The sequence below is a fragment of the Hippocampus zosterae genome, chromosome 14, assembly GCF_025434085.1.
Source record: "Hippocampus zosterae strain Florida chromosome 14, ASM2543408v3, whole genome shotgun sequence".
In the NCBI taxonomy this organism is placed as follows: domain Eukaryota; kingdom Metazoa; phylum Chordata; class Actinopteri; order Syngnathiformes; family Syngnathidae; genus Hippocampus; species Hippocampus zosterae.
In genome coordinates, this window is record NC_067464.1 from 3,911,010 (window position 1) to 3,929,395 (window position 18,386).

The 18,386-nt window shown below is 44.7% G+C and overlaps 1 protein-coding gene across 5 annotated transcripts in view; it reads left to right on the plus strand.

Annotated features, from left to right (window-relative positions):
* The window catches only part of actn1 (actinin, alpha 1), a 33,088-nt gene that overhangs the window by 13,418 nt on the left and 1,284 nt on the right, over positions 1-18,386 (plus strand). Inside the window, exons 2-20 of one of the 5 annotated variants that reach the window (XM_052086534.1) lie at positions 1,104-1,218; positions 1,442-1,561; positions 3,625-3,711; positions 3,833-3,920; positions 5,057-5,135; positions 7,031-7,112; positions 8,767-8,852; positions 10,840-10,932; positions 11,512-11,742; positions 12,053-12,200; positions 13,454-13,604; positions 13,826-13,934; positions 14,370-14,510; positions 14,583-14,765; positions 15,460-15,594; positions 15,689-15,868; positions 15,960-16,106; positions 17,666-17,746; positions 17,899-17,964. In XM_052086534.1, the coding sequence (XP_051942494.1) occupies positions 1,104-1,218; positions 1,442-1,561; positions 3,625-3,711; positions 3,833-3,920; positions 5,057-5,135; positions 7,031-7,112; positions 8,767-8,852; positions 10,840-10,932; positions 11,512-11,742; positions 12,053-12,200; positions 13,454-13,604; positions 13,826-13,934; positions 14,370-14,510; positions 14,583-14,765; positions 15,460-15,594; positions 15,689-15,868; positions 15,960-16,106; positions 17,666-17,746; positions 17,899-17,964 (2,322 nt within the window). Of the gene's footprint in view, positions 1-1,103; positions 1,219-1,441; positions 1,562-3,624; positions 3,712-3,832; positions 3,921-5,056; positions 5,136-7,030; positions 7,113-7,984; positions 8,071-8,766; positions 8,853-10,839; positions 10,933-11,511; positions 11,743-12,052; positions 12,201-13,453; positions 13,605-13,825; positions 13,935-14,369; positions 14,511-14,582; positions 14,766-15,459; positions 15,595-15,688; positions 15,869-15,959; positions 16,107-17,665; positions 17,747-17,898; positions 17,965-18,386 lie in introns of all 5 variants that reach the window. The other 4 variants (XM_052086533.1, XM_052086537.1, XM_052086536.1 and 1 more) reach the window with 4 other exon arrangements.

Below are 18,386 nucleotides of genomic sequence, written 5' to 3' on the forward strand. Positions count from 1 at the left end.
AGTGCAGAGGTACCGGGTTCGATTCCAGCTCCGGCCTCCCTGTGTGGAGTTTGCATGTTCTCCCCGGGCCTGCGTGGGTTTTCTCCGGGTGCTCCGGTTTCCTCCCACATTCCAAAAATATGCGTGGCAGGCTGATTGAACACTCTAAATTGTCCCTAGGTGTGAGTGTGAGTGCGAATGGTTGTTCGTCTCTGTGTGCCTTGCGATTGGCTGGCAACCGATTCAGGGTGTCCCCCCCCTACTGCCCGGAGACAGCTGGGATAGGCTCCAGCACCCCCCGCGACCCTAGTGAGGATCAAGCGGTTAGGAAGATGAATGAATGAATGAATGAATGAATGAATGAATGAATGAATGAGTCGAAGACCTTGCCTTGAGGGGGGTGGGCGAGGTTGTGCGACATAACTCACAGCCATATATTCTTTATCCCATGCGAAGATAGACCAACATTACTGCTGTGCTGATTAAAAAAAGCGCTCTTCAAGAGCCTTGGGGGGTTTTTTTGTGTGTTTTTTTTTGTCACATGGTGTTGTTACGTCGTGTGGACCTGATGTGGATTGTTTTCAGCAATTTTTGGCCATGACATTCGTCAAAGAAGAAGAATCTGTGCTTGGTGGTTGAGCCTTCTCGGGAGCACGCGTGTACCAGGACTGATCTTGATTGGGAAGAATGTCAGCGCCATTTAACTGTCGTTGCTGGACAGTCCCGGGGCATTTGTGTGTTTTGTGGAAAAGTGGTGAAGATTGCACGACTGTCTGTGTCTTATGTGTTGTGTTATTTTGTCACTTTATGTTAACTGTTCTTTTGATGGTGCCGCGGGCACCCGCAGCAGCTCCTCTTGTTGTCTTTTGTCTGTTTGAGAGGGAAGAAATGTCATCTTTGCTGTACGTTGCACATCCTGCACATTTGTTATACTTGACTTGATTTGAATATTACTCACCTAAAAGTAGCGTAAGTGTTTTTTTTTTGTTTGTTTTTTGCCCATACAGCCAATTGTGTGTTACTAAATAACTAACAAACTGAGATACCCTTTTGAAAAATATGAATAGATGTGTATGTACAGTATACTTATCAGTTCCTTTTTTTTTTTTTCATTTCCTCCATAGACATTCACGGCCTGGTGCAACTCCCACTTGAGAAAAGCTGGCACGCAGATTGAAAACATCGAAGAGGACTTTCGAGACGGTCTGAAACTCATGCTCCTGCTGGAGGTTATCTCAGGTAAGCGAATGCCTGATGTGGCAAAAAGTGCTTGCACTACTTCACCAGAAGACTTACAGATTAAAAAAAAAAAAGGCTCTGCTAAAAGTAGAAGTATTGATTCAACTCCTTTCATTAAATCACTGAGCCATTTGGTACCCAGCCACAAAGATTTACCCCCCCCCCCAAAAATGCACTTGATTACTTCCCATCAATGACTACGCCTTTGCTTTCCCCAATCCAGGGGAACGTCTGGCCAAACCCGAGCGTGGCAAGATGAAGGTGCATAAGATCTCCAACGTGAACAAAGCACTGGACTTCATCGCCAGCAAAGGAGTCAAGCTGGTGTCCATCGGCGCCGAGGGTGAGTGGCGCCGCGCCTCCCCCCCCCCCCCCCCCCCCCCGAGACTTTAGCCGTCAAGAACAGCTGCACGAGCGGAGACCTTTGGGTTTCCTTTCTCAAACTTTTGACCACAAGCGCCGCCTAAAAGAAGATTTATCAGTCATGACAAGCAGTCGAATACAGTAACTAGCAGGGCCCAACTCTTAATTGCATTTGGATAGACTTCGCGATGTAGTAAAATGCCATTTTCAAATCGCCAAGGCTGCAATTTGGAAACAAAAAAATTCATTTGGGTTGGTCGGTCGGCTTAAACGTAATTTTGGGTTAATATATGGAACAACATCATTGATTTAGAATCAATCTCCTATTTTATTGGCTCCACTTTGTTTCCTCGATGAAGCATCACCCACTGTGCTTGCACAGGACAAAAGCGGTTAATTCCCCCCCCCCCCCCCCCCAACCGATGTCAGTTTCCATTAGAGGTGATTTACAGGACTGATTGATTATGCGTGAAAGATATGCGGTGCAACAATTTGATCAGATTTGTTACGGAGGCGCCGAGGCCGACATTCCAGACGGATTATGTGCCTGGACTCACTCGTCCATGTATCTCATCAGGGAGCTGCTTGGGATTTTAGTGGGTGGTGTGTTGCCCTTTCAAATGGCATTAACAGGATTGATCGATCGCGTCGTGTGTCAACTCGAACTGCCCACTGTTTTTAACCCTCGTCATGCCACATCTGCGCGTCCATCTTGTATTTTGGCCGTCACGGTGGAAGCGGCTCCTGAGCCGCTTGACCTTGATTGGATTACAGCGATTTATTGAAGGCAGCCAACCTGTTGGAAAAGGATTTTCATTGCGGCTAGCTCAACACACAGAGAGGACCGGATAGGACCACTACATTCACACGATGCTCATCATCATCTTCAATAACTTGTGTAGCCAAAAAAAAAAAGTTTGAAATGAATCAAATACTAGGGTGGGGGTTCCCATGGGTCCTTAAAGTTCATAAAAATCCATAAAATAGAAAGTGTAAAATTATGTTCTTAATTGTCCTTAATTTTCAGGTAAAGCTTCTAAAATCAATAAAAATCCTTAAAAAATTTATTTTTAATAGAAAATAAATTGAAGTTTTATATTTTCTAAATTTAAAATGTTCTTCGTGTGCTTTATTTGAGAATGAATTCAAGTTGTTTTCATTTTCCTACCTGTAAAAATGAAAATTTGACATACAGTATGTTAAATAAGGGGTTATCTGATTGCCCCTAAAAATAAAGATGTGCCCTTGACTTTGGCAGCAATGATTTGAACACCAGCTCAGTGATATGTGGCTTTCTGTTCAGCCCGCATATTGCTGAGCGGGCATTAAATCCACCGTGAATCCCCTGCTGAATGGAGAAAAAGTCCTTAAAAAATTGCTAAATTAGCGCTCAAAAGTTCTTCAAAGGTCTATAAATAAAAAGCAAGTGGGAGAGTGGGAACCCTGTAGGAGTAACAGCTGTCTTTCTAGCCTGCTACAAAAAATACACTTTTTTGCATTTTCTTTTTTCAATAAAATAAATATCACTCAATAACCATTGCGCTTCATAAAAGCAAACTGTGATTCCATAATTAAAAAAGAAAAGGAAAGCATGAAACAATTTTTGTCACACTTTTTGCTTCACTGCTTTTAATGCCACGGCCACCTGGGGGCAATATAATACAGACATGGTGGACTGTAATGTACATAGACTCCTCATTTTTTAGGAAGCTGTAGTCATGTTAATCATTCTTCGTAGAGGATAAAGAATATGTCTGTGCCGTTGGGTGGAAACCTCCTATGTCACAATTTGTTGAATGTCACATTTTTCAGTAATTCTATACTCTTGTTCCCAATACATAATGCCGGTACACGTATTCCGTTGTTTAGTCCCCAAGCCAGATAATAAATAACAGTGGAAGTGAATGACAAAACTCGTTTGTAAATTGATACAACTGTATTTATTATCCAAAATATTTTTTGAAAAGACTATATTTTTAAGGTTGACAATTCTTGCCAGAGTTGACCTTTGAAGTCACTTTTTTTTTTCCCCCCTCCGTGCAGAAATTGTCGATGGCAATGCCAAGATGACACTGGGAATGATCTGGACCATCATCCTCCGCTTTGCCATCCAAGACATTTCCGTCGAAGGTTATTAGTATGAATGTTCAAGTGATTGATTCCCAATCACCTCTGCGATGAGTCTGCAAGTAAACAGAACCGCAAGTATTTGTCATCCTGAGTGATCCCGCTGTCTTCCTCTCAAACTCAGAGACGTCCGCCAAGGAGGGCCTCCTGCTTTGGTGCCAGCGGAAAACGGCGCCTTACAAGAATGTCAACATTCAGAACTTTCACATCAGGTGACAAACTTTTTTAACCCCCTGACATCAGTTTCACTGTGCCGTACAAATCTGGACAGACATCGCATTTTGTGTTCATATTGCATTTAATTGAAAGATGTTTGTTGTTTTTTTCTCTTTCTTCTTTCTTCTTTCTACATACATTCTTGCTGCTGGAGGCTGTAAATTTCCCCAGTGTGGGACGAAGAAAGGATATCTTATCTTATCTTATCTTATCTTATCTTATCTTATAACAAGGCACATGAGAAAAAGTCTCGAGGACCCATGTCGGGAATTGAACAGGAAGGAGGCCGTTTTAGTTCAAGCAGCCATAGTGGGCAAAATCCAGCAATATTTGGTTTTCGTACAGCAGAAATATGTGCCCCTGAGAATTCAAAAAGAAATTAAAAAAAAAAAAGCTCATGCCTGGTTTTGCAAGGAAATACTGACGGCAAGTTCTTTCAAACTTTCTTTTTTGATGTTTTCTTTGGGCAACGCTACCCATTAGCCACCACGAGGATAAGGCTGCTAAGCTAACAAACTCGACTTACTGACAGCGCAAACACTCACACGCCATCTAAAAGGCGACAATTCATAAGGTTTTGACAGCGCGAGTGACTTCATCGTCTAATTATCTTTCTCTTGGCTGCGAAGTTCCATTTTTTTACAACGCGTGCTTTTTGGCTGGATTTGATGAGAAATTGAACCGTACCTAACCCCGGCGATGAGATGAATATCACATCATGCAAATAGATAAGCAGTGTTGCGATAACGCTGTCGCCCTTGGAAGGAGGCTCTCAAATGGAAAAAAAAGGAGATAGAGTACAGTACTGGACTGTATGCTTGTTTTGCCGGACTCTTGAATCATTGATACCCGCGGATGAAAGGGGAGAAGAAGAAAGGTGAGGGTGAAATCATATCAGCGTGAGGGGTCCGACATGGCGGGGAGCCAGACCCTTTGATGTGGTCTCTGTGACACATGAGATGTGAGGCAGGCGAACAAAACACTAGCTTCTTTTTTTTTTTCAATTGTTTTTATGTTTGAACTACCGCTGATCTAAAGCTGTCAAACGTTGTCATCTTCATATTGGGCGAACATTTTTGATTTGGGATATTTGTCGTAACATGATGTGTCCTTTTCTCTTGTTGGTTTTCAGCTGGAAAGATGGTTTGGGCTTCTGTGCGCTCATTCATCGACATCGTCCAGAGCTCATCGACTACGGGAAACTACGCAAGGTGAGCGGACGCGAGACACGACCGCAATTGTCACTTGGCGGAGCACGGACCTCCGTCAAGGCCAAACTGCTACTCGCCGTAGATGATCAGACTTTTTACGACCAAACGGCGCAAGGAATTATAAGGTGTAGTGTCAGTTCCTGGGGCTATTTCTGTATTCAACACATACACAGGGCGCATTGTATTGTTGTCCGTTTCTGTCCGTTACCATGGCAACCAAGCACGACATTGAAAGCCGCCTCCCGCGCCCTGTTGAGCGTATCGCTCATCCCCCCTCTTTTCAGTGTGGTTCACGAGGATCTCAAAAGTGAGCGGCACCTCGGATGATTGTGGTTGTCGGCAATCTTTTTTCATTCATTCATTCATTCATTCATCTTCCGAGCCGCTTGATCCTCACTAGGGTCGCGGCGGGTGCTGGAGCCTATCCCAGCTGTCTTCGGGCAGTAGGCGGGGGACACCCTGAATCGGTTGCCAGCCAATCGCAGGGCACACAGAAACGAACAACCATTCGCACTCACACTCACACCTAGGGACAATTTAGAGCAAGGGTGTCCAAACTTTTTGCCAAGGGGGCCAGATTTTATGTGGTAAAATGTCGGGGGGCCGACCTTGGCTGACATTCTTTACATTGAACAACAATATTGTTCAGCAAATTTTAGTAAGCCAGTCTGTTTCACATTTCCATTTTTATTTTAATTTCAACAATCTTAAGAATTTCTTTTGGTTCATTTGAAACAGGTATATCACACGCAACTGCTTATTCACTTGACTTTTTCTTAAACAGAAGTCTCCTGAGTGCAAATTGATTGATTTGAAACATAAAATGTATCACCATGACTTTTCAATAGTCACAAAACCTTTGACTCGAACAACAGGGAAATGAACAAGCAATACACATATCCACAACTGCAAGGATCATTTGAAATATGACATATCAGTCAATATAAACACGGAGTGATGTCTTGTTAACTCGTGAGTGATGCCCCCTAGTGTCTAAATGCTATTACTCATTTAGTGAATGCTATTACTCATTTAGCCAATAGAGGGAAGCAGTACTCTATGAAACATCACTCACCAGTCTACGAGACCTCAGTCAATGCAACACGTGTTCCATTGCGCCCAACCTGCGGGCCAGACGGCACTGATTTTATGACAGGGGCCGAGGGCCGGATGAAATTCGACCGCGGGCCGCATTTGGCCCGCGGGCCGGACTTTGGACACCCATGATTTAGAGTGTTCAATCAGCCTGCCATGCATATTTTTGGAATGTGGGAGGAAGCCGGAGCACCCGGAGAAAACCCACGCAGGCCCGGGGAGAACATGCAAACTCCACACAGGGAGGCCGGAGCTGGAATCGAACCCGGTACCTCGGCACTGTGAAGCCGACGTGCTAACCACTGGACTACCGGGCCGCCCGGCAATCTTTTTGTTGTGGTTCAAAATGCAAAGTGTGCTTGTCCCTCATCACTTGCCGTACCCCGTTCGGGTAAACGAGGAATATGGGGATGAGTTGGGAGAAAAGTCAGTCATGGAAAACAAATGAGAGCGGCCGAATATAAAGGATTAAAACATCCAAGAAAGAATCTTTATTTAATGTAAGGCAAAACATTAGACTTTTTACTGCATTAATCCGCCGGATGTTCCCGCGCCACGGTGGAGCACAAGACAATCACAAATTTTGGAACTCATACACGAGGCGGCCCGCATTATTAGGCACCCTGTCCAATTTGGGGAGAAAATTGAAGACTTTTAAGTGCACCTTATGGTCGTGAAAATACGGTACTTCCTGGTTCAAGAAAGACAGACAGGGCAGTACTTTGATTCGGAGGTTTGGGGGCCTGGGGGGGGGGGAAATCGCGAAAACTCTTCAAACTTTTGTCTTTTTCTGTCGTCAGGACGACCCCATGACCAACCTGAACACAGCCTTTGACGTGGCCGAGAAGTACCTGGATATTCCCAAAATGTTGGACGCCGAAGGTGAAAAAAAAAATTCAATTAACCATACGTGAACATATTAGAGCTTAGCATTACAAGTAGGTTCAAACTGTCGCCCTCACTGGAAATCACGTAAATCCCTCTTTAGCTCACTAATTGAAAAAAAAAAAGTCTTAGATTGTAATGTCGCATTGAAGCTAATTTACATAATCCCACTCCCACACCGAATTTCTCCTTCCAATGATTTGCCAGCTAGGATGAGCTGAGGGTCGCCATTTTCAACGTCAAAGCCAAAAGCTCCGTCAAGCTCCAACGTGCACAATTTACTTTCTGATTCGGAGCACGTTAACTTATTGACAATTACTTTACGTATTTTTGTTTCGATCAAACTGGATTTATAAATCTGTATTCTTGTCACGCAGCTTCATTGATATAGTTGTGTTAAAATATATATATATATATAATATATATACTGTATATATATTGTATTGTCAAAAATGTCGCGTTTGACTGTGTTTTTCAAAATGGATTCGTTTCGTTCCATTTCAATTTGCTGTATTCGAACATGACACACGACTGCTTTTAGAAGAAAAAAAAAGCTCATATTTATGAGGCATAAAAAAAGAGGGCATAAAAATTGTATTTTCACCATTTAGACATGTGGGAGCCGTTTTAAATTGAGGGGAAAAGCATCAAGGTGTTTTCTGTATATAGTTTCTGAGCGTGTTTTTTTTTTTTGTGTGTGACTATTTAACAAATCAAATCCTCCCTTCCAAGCACATCTGGACTTGTTGATGTGTGGCGATGATGCGGAGCTCAACCTCCTCAATGACGAGTCCCCTCCTCCTCCTCCACCACACCTTCTCTCTATCCCCCCAACCCCCTTCTTTTCCCCCTTTTCCACCTCCCCGCAGACATTGTGGGCACTGCCCGTCCGGACGAGAAGGCCATCATGACCTACGTGTCTAGCTTCTACCACGCCTTCTCGGGCGCCCAGAAGGTACCCGTGGATGCAGCGTCTCCTTCCTCCTCCTCCTCCTCCTCTTCCTTCTCCTCTTCTGCCTCCTCCTCCACACCCACCTCATCCTCACCTCGTCTTTTTTTTACCCCTCAGGTGTTATCCTAACACTTTCTCTCTGCAGTGCACAAGCTTCCCTGCAGGGGTCACACTCACTCTGCATGTTTTCAAAATGCATGACGGATTCATGGGATTTTTCTCTGAAGCTCTGGTCTGCCTCGCCCCCCCCCCCCTACCCCCACCACTCCTCCGGCAACTTGACAGAATTTTCCCAAAATGAAAATATGTCACAGTGCAAAAAGGTCTCTTCAACCTGAGCAAGAATTTTCAAAATGGGATGAAGCATCCAGAGACATTTGACTTCCTTGGTTGGGGAGGTCTTAGTCTTTGGCAGTTCATACGAGGCAAGCACTTAACCACCTCCAAATTAATGAATTGATCAACTTGCACTCAAATTGAAGCCAAAGTAACAACGTTAGAGGTTTGAATCAACGGTACCGAGCTTCTGTTGAAGACAAAACAGCAGGCAAACTGGAGACCCTTGAGATTACGCCCTCTGCTGGCCCCTTTTTGTCTCTGCACACTTTTACTCTTACTCTCCTCTCCTGTCTGTGCTTTCTCCTGCTGCTCCTCTGTTCCTGCGGCCTCCTCCTCCTCCTGTTCCTGTTCCTGCGGCAGATATCATTAGCACCTTGAGGCCAGACGAGAAGGCCGTCATGACTTACGTGTCGTGTTACTACCACGCCTTCTCGGGCAAGCAGAAGGTGAGCAGCTGAAACACTCCAAACACTGCAAAATGGCCTTCGGTAAAGTTACGTGTTTCATTTCAAACGGTGAGAAATCAAAACTAACGCCAGATTTTGGGATAATCTCATTGGATAAAACCGTGGACTGAAATGCAGGCCCTGAACAAAGCTATGCGGTCGTCCACATAGTCACAGCAAAGCGCTCAAAGTGAACGCTTGCTGATTTCAAAAACAAATTCAAAAAAATAGTACAAACAACCTACATCAATCAGAGTTAAAATGATAAATTCTAAACATTAAATATAATGATAAATCAGAACTAAGTTGATAAATAGAGAAAGGTATTGAAATATCCATTATGAATACAAGAGAAAATTGACACGAGTGCCAGGGTGAGGATGTATATAATCCCGATACAAACCAAAAGTTGTAAAAATATCACGGTTAAGGGTAAAGTATGAGCCTTAATGGAGACTTCTTCTTACTTTTTCTTTTCTGATTGATATAAAAATGACTTAGTAGATATAAACACATAACGGGGTAGGACTAGATAAGTTTTTTACTTCATCGTACTCCCTTGAACATAATAACTGTGTTGAATGAAGACTGATTTCTTTCTTTTTACTTTTTTATCTACCTTATTTTCTGTCAAATTATTACTGTGTATGTTTTATGTTCAATAAACAAACAAACAAACAAACAAAACAAACAAACAAACGTTGGATTTAAAAAGAAAAAGAAACTAGTATTACCCCAGCTTACTTGAGTCATGCTATAGTTGTGAAGCTATTCTTCCTCGTTGACGTCATGCATGACTATTTTATACCACCTCCTGGTGGCCAAAGGCAGGCACGCCTGAGGGAATTAAACCAATGAATTGTATTGAAGCATTAAATCACGATGCTCAAACTGTTGAATTATTTGCATTCTTTTTAATTACATTCTGTTTTATTCATTAACATTAGCGAGTGCTATTTTATTCATTCAATAACACATTACAAATGACTGTGGTCACCGAATTAATGAAACTTGTATCTCAAGCCATCACTGTTATGCAGTGCTACTCAACTGCGGCGCATAAGCAGACATTAGCAGCTGCCAGGGGATTTTCTAAACAAGGGCGCTTTTCCTTCTAAGGAGTCATGGTGCCTGTCTAAATGTGACCGGAGTGTAAATATTGATAAATACAGAACAGTACGTTCCAAAGCAATGTCGCTTTGACTTGAGATCTGCTCAAGCATCTTTGGGGTTGTTTTTTTTTTCGGTCTCCTTCGTGACGCCTCATCGTCGTGGCGACCGCTCCACTCCCCACTACGATGCAGAGGACGTGTTCAAGTAGCAGATGAGCGTACAGGCGGTGTAGCCGTGAAAATTTGTGCCGTGTGCATACATAGAGTCATAAAACCAGGCACACTTGAAGCAGCCATGCCCGTGATTTATACTGAAGTTATTTTTACACTTACTCGTGTTGCTAAAAAACTCAAATGAAACAGCAAGTCCAGTGTTAGGGGAGAAAACTAATCCACATTTTCATCAATTGTACATTTTGTGTTTATTTTCATATTTTTGTCCTAATATTAAAAAAAGAATAATCAAATTCTCTATTTGTTTTTCTTCAAAGAATAGAACTTGGGAAATATAATTGATTATTAAAATATGATTGGATCAATTATATTTTCTTCCCAATTTTATTTATCACCCTGGCAACAAGGCTTCTGCTGCCTTATACTGTCGTGACGCGTGTGGCTTTCATTTTGGCTCCAATCAATCGAACAGAAATTGTCATATTTCTATGCAGCTCCTGTCGTCGCTCTCATTGGCTTGCTTAAGTGTACCTAATGACGCGGCCAGTGGAATGACATCATCTACGGGCTTTTCTTCTACTTTTGCTGCACTGTTTGGCTCCTCTGTTGGGAATTTCAAGGATGGAATTTTTTTTGTTTTTTGGTCTTTCCAAAAAAAAAAAAAACCACGGTGATGATGACGATGGCGTCTGATGTCGTAGGCGGAGACGGCGGCCAACAGGATCTGCAAAGTGCTGGCCGTCAATCAAGAGAATGAGCAGCTGATGACGGACTATGAGAAGCTGGCCAGTGATGTGAGCACGCCCCGCCCCCTCTACCCCCACCCCCCACCCCTCCACACACACACACACACACACACTTCCGATGTCCCCTTCCATCTCTTTGCTATCCTTTATCAACCCCGCCACCACTCACCTCATGACTCACCCCAAACTCACCCAGGGGTGTTTGAGCTCCACAGAGGCGTTCGTAGAAATGAGTGTGTTGTGAAGTTTGTATTTTATGAATCAAAACAAATTCCATTTTTTCCGTTTATTGTAGCAACCACTTTTTACAGGAACTTTTGGTTGAATTCCAAAATTGTCTGTGGACTTCAAATCTAATAGATTGATTGAATGGCGATAATGAGGGTGATTTTATTTATTTATTTATTTTTAAACTTTGGATTAAGCAGTCATTGTACAAAAGCGGGAATGTTCCTATAAAACCCACAGTATTTGTTATTAACTCTATTCTTATGATTTCTTCATTTCATACACGCATCGCATCCACTTGTCCCACTTCCTCTCTTCCCGCCACCATCCGCCATTTTACCTGCATGCGTCTCAACCCTTCTCTGTCCACACGCGCACACGCACGCTCATTTTACTCAGCTGTTGGAGTGGATCCGCCGCACCATCCCGTGGTTGGAGAACCGCATGCCCGAGAACACCATGCAGGCCATGCAGCAGAAGCTGGAGGACTTTCGCGACTATCGTCGGCTGCACAAGCCGCCCAAAGTGCAGGAGAAGTGCCAGCTGGAGATCAACTTCAACACGCTGCAGACCAAGCTGAGGCTCAGCAACCGGCCCGCCTTCATGCCCTCCGAGGGCCAGATGGTGTCGGTGGGTTTCCTTTCTTTCCAAATCCTTTGTTCACACCTCAGAAAACTGCAACAGTGGGTTTTAAACTTTTTTTTATTTTTTTACATCAAGTAAAAAAATAAAAATAAAAATCTTAGCTCTCCAAGCAGCACCGTGATCACCAAGATGAAAACAAGTAAAAGTCACACTTGAACTCTTAAGTGTTCCCCGAAAATGAGGCAAAGGTACCTCAGCGAGCAGGAGACGGAGCCCGCATAGCATGACAACACTTTCAGAATCCGAAAGCACTACTTTCCGAGCTCGCAGACTCAAAAAACCATCTTCCCCGCAGGACATCAACAATGCATGGGGCAACTTGGAGGGTGCCGAAAAGGGCTACGAGGAGTGGCTCCTCAACGAGATCCGCCGCCTGGAGAGACTGGACCACCTGGCCGAGAAGTTCCGTCAGAAAGCGGCCATCCACGAAGGCTGGACTGAAGGTAAGAAAATGGCAGGAGAGGGCGGCCCGGTAGTCCAGTGGGGTTAGCACATCACGGCTTCACAGTGCAGAGGTACCGGGTTCGATTCCAGCTCCGGCCTCCCTGTGTGGAGTTTGCATGTTCTCCCCGGGCCTGCGTGGGTTTTCTCCGGGTGCTCCGGTTTCCTCCCACATTCCAAAAACATGCATGGCAGGCTGATTGAACACTCTAAATTGTCCCTAGGTGTGAGTGTGAGTGCGAATGGTTGTTCTTTTCTGTGTGCCCTGTGATTGGCTGGCAACCAATTCAGGGTGTCCCCCGCCTACTGCCCGAAGACACCTGGGATAGGCTTCAGCACCCCCCGCGACCCTAGTGAGGATCAAGCGGCTCGGAAGATGAATGAATGAATGAATGAATGTAAGTGTGTCTGTGGGGGGGCGGGGGGGTACCTATTAGTAGTAGTGAAGGACACTGGGAGCCGATATTCCTTTGCAGTGAAAAGCAAAATATTTCTCACAATTTTGAATCAGACAGACTCAGACACTTGGTTTGAAGTGTATTTATTAAACAGCTTTTCAGTTTTACAACATCTCGGATGTTTTTCTTTTCCCTTTTATCTTCGATGAGAGACATCTTTGTTTTGAAGCTCTACCAGAAAGTGCAGAGAGCTCCCGGGCCAAGCACCGAGTCACAGAACGTTGAATGAAAACGTCAGCAGATAAACGGCTCCCTGACGTTTTCTACAGTAAATAAAGTGGTCCGAAAAAAGTCTGTATCACTGAAATGTGAATTTTTCACTTCATGTCAAACAGAAACAAAAAGTGCACGGAGTTCCCAGGCTCGGAAGCATGTCTTAGAATTCCCTGAGGTTAACCCAGTTTACCCAGGAATAGTTGTTACGATTGCATGGCTGTCAATGTCTTATGTTCTGTGTTGTGGTATATTGCCGTATTTTTTTTAATTTTATGTCAACTGTAAACTGTTTTTTTGTTGTTGTTTTTTTTTTGTGAAAGCGCTGTATTAATGAAGATTTATTGTTTTTAACAGCGAAACATTTGAACTATGTCAGTTGTGTAGTTGCTGCAGTGCTAATTAATGACGGAAAAATGTTATTGTTGCCAGGCAGAATTTGTGATGTCGGATCAACAAACAACATTTTAAGGAGACTCGTTTAAACACATCATCTTTTTTTCACCGCACTGCCCTCTTCTGGCTCGCCGGTGGGACTGCCGTGAGATTGTGATGGCCGTGTTTTTGTCTTCCTCCCTGCGCAGGCAAGGAGGAGATGCTGCAGCGCAAAGACTACGAGACGGCGTCGCTGTCGGAGATCAAGGCGCTGCTGAAGAAGCACGAGGCCTTTGAGAGCGACCTGGCTGCCCATCAGGACCGGGTGGAGCAGATCGTTGCCATCGCGCAGGAGTTGAAGTAAGCCAAAAATGTCCGCTGAGGTTGACACTGGAGTGGCTTCTTGTCAACTTTTCAATCCAATCGTAGTAGAACGACTGGGAAACAAATTGGGTTTGTGGAAGACCAATTCAGTGTCCCAAGAAGCACGTCTGTGCCACTAATCCAAGCAACAACAAAAAAGGAAGAAAAAAATGGATCTCAAAAGCTGTACCCGTTTTTTTTTTTTTTTTGCGTTTCAGTGAGCTGGATTACTACGACTCGCCAAATGTAAACAGTCGCTCTCAGAGAATTTGTGACCAGTGGGATTCCCTTGGGACTTTGACCAAGCAACGCAGTGAAGCTCTGCAGGTGAGTCTATTATATTCAAGGCCCAAACATGCAGTCTGCTCCCCTAAAGTTTCTTGAGAATTAATTCCAGAAGCCAATTTAAATTTGTACAGTGAGATTTGGCAGGATTGTCTATCACGACTCGTCTCAAGAACTCGGGTCTAAAATACCTGAGATGTCTGCCATTTTGGTTTGAAGTGGACTATTTGTATTTATCCATTCGTCCATTTTCTCATCCGCTCATCCTCACAAGGGTCGCACAAGGGTCACGGGCGTACTGAACGGGTAGTGTCCAAATATTTCATGTGATTGGATAAGCGGTTCAGAAAATGGATACATCGAAGTTTGATGACCAGCCAGTAAATACCAAATAGGAATGGCCGAAAGATCTCACGGTGTCTGTTCTCTTCCGCTCTTTAATTGAATCCAATGTTAAACAATGATGACCGTCTACAGAGAACAGAGAAGCTTCTGGAAACCATCGATCAGTTGTACCTGGAGTTCGCAAAGAGAGCAGCTCCGTTCAACAACTGGATGGAGGGTGCCATGGAGGACCTGCAGGACTCTTTCATAGTTCACACTATTGAGGAAATCCAGGTGAGGATGCAGTCTCACGGTTTGAGGTGTTTTTGCTAGATATTCTCACATTATAGTACATGTCTGCCACAGGGACTCAGCACGGCCCACGAGCAATTCAAGGCCACACTGCCTGAGGCGGACAAAGAGCGCCAGGCCATCCTGGGCATCCACAATGAGATCGCTAAGATCATGCAGACGTACCACGTTAACATGTCTGGCATCAACCCCTACACCACCATCAATCCTCAGGAGATCAACACCAAGTGGGACAAGGTGATCACAAGCTGTCCTCCTTATGACTCTGGGATACTTTGCTTCACACCTATGGATGACGTTAGCTTTGACGTTGGAAGATTTTTGTCTCGCAGCGAATTGCTAACATTAGCGAGGGATACTGAAGTATTTCTTCTCACAGCATACAATGTGCAAACCTGCTTGCGGCTAACTTCGGCCACGAGGCGGAAAATATTCTCTTGTAGTCAATCACAAACAAGTGCGAGTAGCTAACATTAGCCGTGCTACTGAAATATGTTGTCACAGTTTGTGACATGCTAGCAGCTGGCAGCAATCATTAGCAAATACTCTTTCTCACACACAGCAGATGATGGTAGCAGTGGAAAAGAAATGTTTGGTCTTACAGCTAGCAACCTGCTAGCCAGTTAGCCGCTAACGTTAGCTGTGACGCTAAAAATGCACTACCCTACAGCGACACTGAAAAATATTGGCTTCCTGTGACTGAAGTGTGAGAAGCTTCAATAAGTCTCACAAATCATGAGCTCGTCAGCTAGCAGCTAACGTTAGCGGTGACACCGATATATTTGGTCTTCGGGTTAAAGACATGCGGTCATAAGCATCGATATGGAAATATTCCAACTCACAGCCAGGAAAAAAAAGAGTTTGTTGTATGCCATGTAATGAACAGAACTGCAGTCCATCATAATCATCCGTTAATGACGTGTCCTTTCAGGTACGACAGCTGGTTCCTCAGCGTGACCAGGCCCTGATTGAGGAACACGCCCGGCAGCAGAACAATGAGCGTCTGCGTCGGCAGTTCGCCAGCCAGGCCAACGTCATTGGACCTTGGATCCAGACCAAAATGGAGGTCAGTCTAAAGGCGAGCCTGCTCAGGGATAACCTCACGTTCTCCTTCTCATATTTTGCTCGTGCGTTCGTGTGTGTGTGTGTGTGGAGTGCAGGAAATCGGCTACATCTCAATGGAACTGCACGGCACGCTGGAGGACCAGTTGGCACACCTGCGGCAATATGAGAAGAGTATAGTCAACTACATGCCCAAGATTGAGCAATTGGAGGGAGACCACCAGCTCATCCAGGCCGCGCTCATCTTTGACAATAAGCACACCAACTACACTATGGAGGTAGCCAACAAATTGTCCGCAGCAGCGGAGCGGCTAACGTATTAGGAAAAGCAAAACCCAAGTGACAACTTATCCCGTGCCGTGTTTTCAGCACATCCGCGTGGGCTGGGAGCAGCTTCTGACCACCATCGCCCGCACCATCAACGAGATCGAGAACCAGATCTTGACACGGGACGCAAAAGGCATCAGCCAGGAGCAGCTCAATGAGTTCAGGGCCTCCTTCAACCACTTTGACAGGGTCAGTGGCGAGTCTGGTATTTTCCGAGCAATTGCTAGCAGCTAACGTTTAGCAGCGACAACGAAATACCTGGTCTCCCAGCTGACCACATGCTAACTAGTCAAGTTAAACCTGTGACTAGTGCATTTTAAGTCTACGAGAACATAATGGTTATAATATATGGACAGTATGTAGACTGTATAGTGGCTGCTTTCACCACATGGCCTGAGGGCCCGCCTCACACACTGCACATTAACGCCTGAGAATGCCCTGGCCAAGCAACGTGCGCGCGCGCGTGTGTGTGTGTGTGTGTGTATATGTATATGTATGTTTGCGTCTGTGTGTGTTCGTGTGTCTCACTGCGTGTGTGTGGGTGTGTGTCCGTGTGTGCGCTCGCGTGCATTTGAACGTGCATACTTCAGTGTGTGCGTGTGTGTAAGTTGTGGGCGTGTCTGTATGCATTTGTTGTGTGTTCGCGTGCATTTCTGTGTGCGTTCGTATATGCCAGGGGTGTCCAAACTTTTTGCCAAGGGGGCCAGATTTTATGTGGTACAGTGTCGGGGGGGCCGACCTTGGCTGACATTCTTTACATTGAACAACAATATTGTTCAACCAATTTTAGCAAGCCAGTCTGTTTCACATTTCCATTTTTATTTTAATTTCAACAATCTTAAGAATTTCTTTTGGTTCATTTGAAACAGGTATATCACATGCAGCTGCTTATTCACTTGACTTTTTTCTTAAACAGAAGTCTCCTGAGTGCAAATTGATTGATTTGAAACATAAAATGTATCACCATGACTTTTCAATAGTCACAAAACCTTTGACTCGAACAACGGGGAAATGAACAAGCAATACACATATCCACAACTGCACGGACCATTTGAAATATGACATATCAGTCAATATAAACACGGAGTGATGTCTTGTTAACTCGTGAGTGATGCCCTCTAGTGTCTAAATGCTATTACTCATTTAGTGAATGCTATTACTCATTTAGCCACTAGAGGGAAGCAGTACTCTATGAAACATCACTCACCAGTCTACGAGACCTCAGTCAATGCAACACGTGTTCTATTGCGCCCAACCTGCGGGCCAGACGGCACTGATTTTATGACGGGCCGAGGGCCGGATGAAATTCGACCGCGGGCCGGATTTGGCCCCCGGGCCGGACTTTGGAAATGCCTGCTATATGCATTGCCGTGTGGTTTTGTGCGCGTGTATTTGTGTTTAACGAGTGTGGATATTTGTGTGTGCGTGTGTTCATGTTTGTGCGTCGGCATGTGTGTGTGTGTGTGAGTGTGTGCGTTGACCCCGCAGATGCTAACCAACATGCAATATGTCTTCTCCGTTCTTTGTGCGTCTCCTGCATGCCTTCCTGACCCCCGCCCCCACACCTACAATGCATGGTATCAACCACACCTCACCTTCAATCACTTTCTGCGCTGTTGTCCGAATGCCGCCGCCACCCCCTGTCCTGTCCTGTGGCTGTCACGGCTGTTATGTGTCGCTGCATGGCCCCGATGCCCACCGCCATCACCACAACCACTTCCCCTCGTCACCACCACCACACACGTCAGGACCACACTGGCACGATGGGGCCAGAGGAGTTCAAGGCCTGCCTGATCAGCCTGGGCTTCGATATCGCCAACGACGCACAGGTACTCCTTTAACTTGTCTCACTTTTGTTTTTCTTTCCTCCCTGCTTTTTCTCCTTTCGTCCTCTCTCTTCCGGTGGTTTCCCTTTTGCTTCCTTCTCCTTTGTCTCTCTTTTTGTTTTTTCCTTCCCGTCCGTCGCTCGTCCCTTTTGTAGAAGAAAACGGGAGTGATGGACGCCGACGACTTCAAGTCCTGCCTTATCTCTATTGGTTACAACCTGGTAACGTTTTCTGTTCTTTCTTTTTGCCGTGAGCAGATAACACCACGTGTGTGTTGTTGCACACAGTCGAGAATCACCATACCGTTCACAGTGGTGCCTTGAGATACAAGTTCAATTTGCTCCGTGACCATGCCCCTAACTCGCAGTGAGATAACCGTGTAACTAGTTGGCAAAGCAATAACTCAAGAGCTGGCGAGCTCCCGAGAAATTTAGCTGACCAAACAACTCACCACCGAGCTACCTAGAAAAATAGTTGCGATGTAACTCACTGAAGGATTAACTAGCTATTATATACTGATCAAATTAACTAGCTATTCAATCAATGAATTGACTGGCTAAATTGCTACTGAACTATCAAACCTCACAAAACAAATAGCTTGCAGTATATATAACTAGCTAGCTAATCAGAAAACATGCTAACT